Source organism: Hipposideros armiger, unplaced genomic scaffold, assembly GCF_001890085.2.
Source record: "Hipposideros armiger isolate ML-2016 unplaced genomic scaffold, ASM189008v1 scaffold_63, whole genome shotgun sequence".
Taxonomy (NCBI): domain Eukaryota; kingdom Metazoa; phylum Chordata; class Mammalia; order Chiroptera; family Hipposideridae; genus Hipposideros; species Hipposideros armiger.
The window spans coordinates 3,549,601-3,550,499 of NW_017731413.1; the positions used below are offsets into that span (position 1 = coordinate 3,549,601).

The window sequence follows — 899 nt, forward strand, 5'->3', positions numbered from 1 at the left end:
AAACCATCCTGACTGACAGGAAATATTTTATACTGATCCAGTGCTTGTTTAAGAAGTATCTGTAGCTCCTGAGTAAAGTTCCAAAGGGCCCGACAACAGTTCTGAAGCAGAGTCCAATAGCCACCACGGTGAGCAAGAACCTATGACAAACACAACATTCAAAAGACCCCGAAGTTCCAAAAGTTACAGATCTCTGAATGGCTTCATCTTTCTTCAAATATTACATACCAATAATAAAAATAACTAACACCATTTGTTATGTGCCACTTATATGTGCTTGATGCTGTGGTAAGACCTTTATATGCACCATCTTAGTTCATTCTAACAGCAACTCCTATGAAGTATGCACAGTATTCTATTCAATTTACAGATAAGGAAATGAAGCCCTGGAGCTAACTTGCCCAAGATCATGAATCTACTAAGTGATGAGCTAAGATTTGCACAGCAGGTCTGACTCCAACACTCATATTGTTCTAGGTGCTGGGAATGTGCCAGTGAGCAAGAAAAACCAAGTCTGCCCTCATGCTGCTTCCACTTGTTAGGGGAAGTAGACAAATAAAAATATAATTTCATGAACAATAAATGTTGTAAAGAAAAGCAGAAATGGGTAGAACCTGACGAGAATGAGAGAAGATATCCTTTTAGATAGAGTGGTCAGGAGAGAGAGGTCTGAGGAGGTGACTTATTGAATGTTGAGTTGAATAAGTCATGTCAAGGTGGGAATGGGGGTGTTGGGAGGTGGAAAGCACTTGTGGGTGAGGGAACAGCAAGTGCAAAGGATAGAGGGTGAACCTGAGGGCTGAGAAGGTAACAAGTTCAGTGCTTTCAAGGTCACAGAGGGAAGAGTGGGCTGAACAAGAGCAAGATGAACTGTGTCCTGAGAGGTGAGCAGGACCCAG

The 899-nt window shown here is 42.0% G+C and overlaps 1 protein-coding gene across 1 annotated transcript in view; it reads right to left on the reverse strand.

The window, feature by feature from the left end:
* Nucleotides 1–899, reverse strand: part of CFAP54 (cilia and flagella associated protein 54) — a 294,961-nt gene that overhangs the window by 138,471 nt on the left and 155,591 nt on the right. The window contains 1 exon segment of the mRNA XM_019641676.1: nucleotides 5–140. Coding sequence (XP_019497221.1) covers nucleotides 5–140 — 136 coding nt within the window.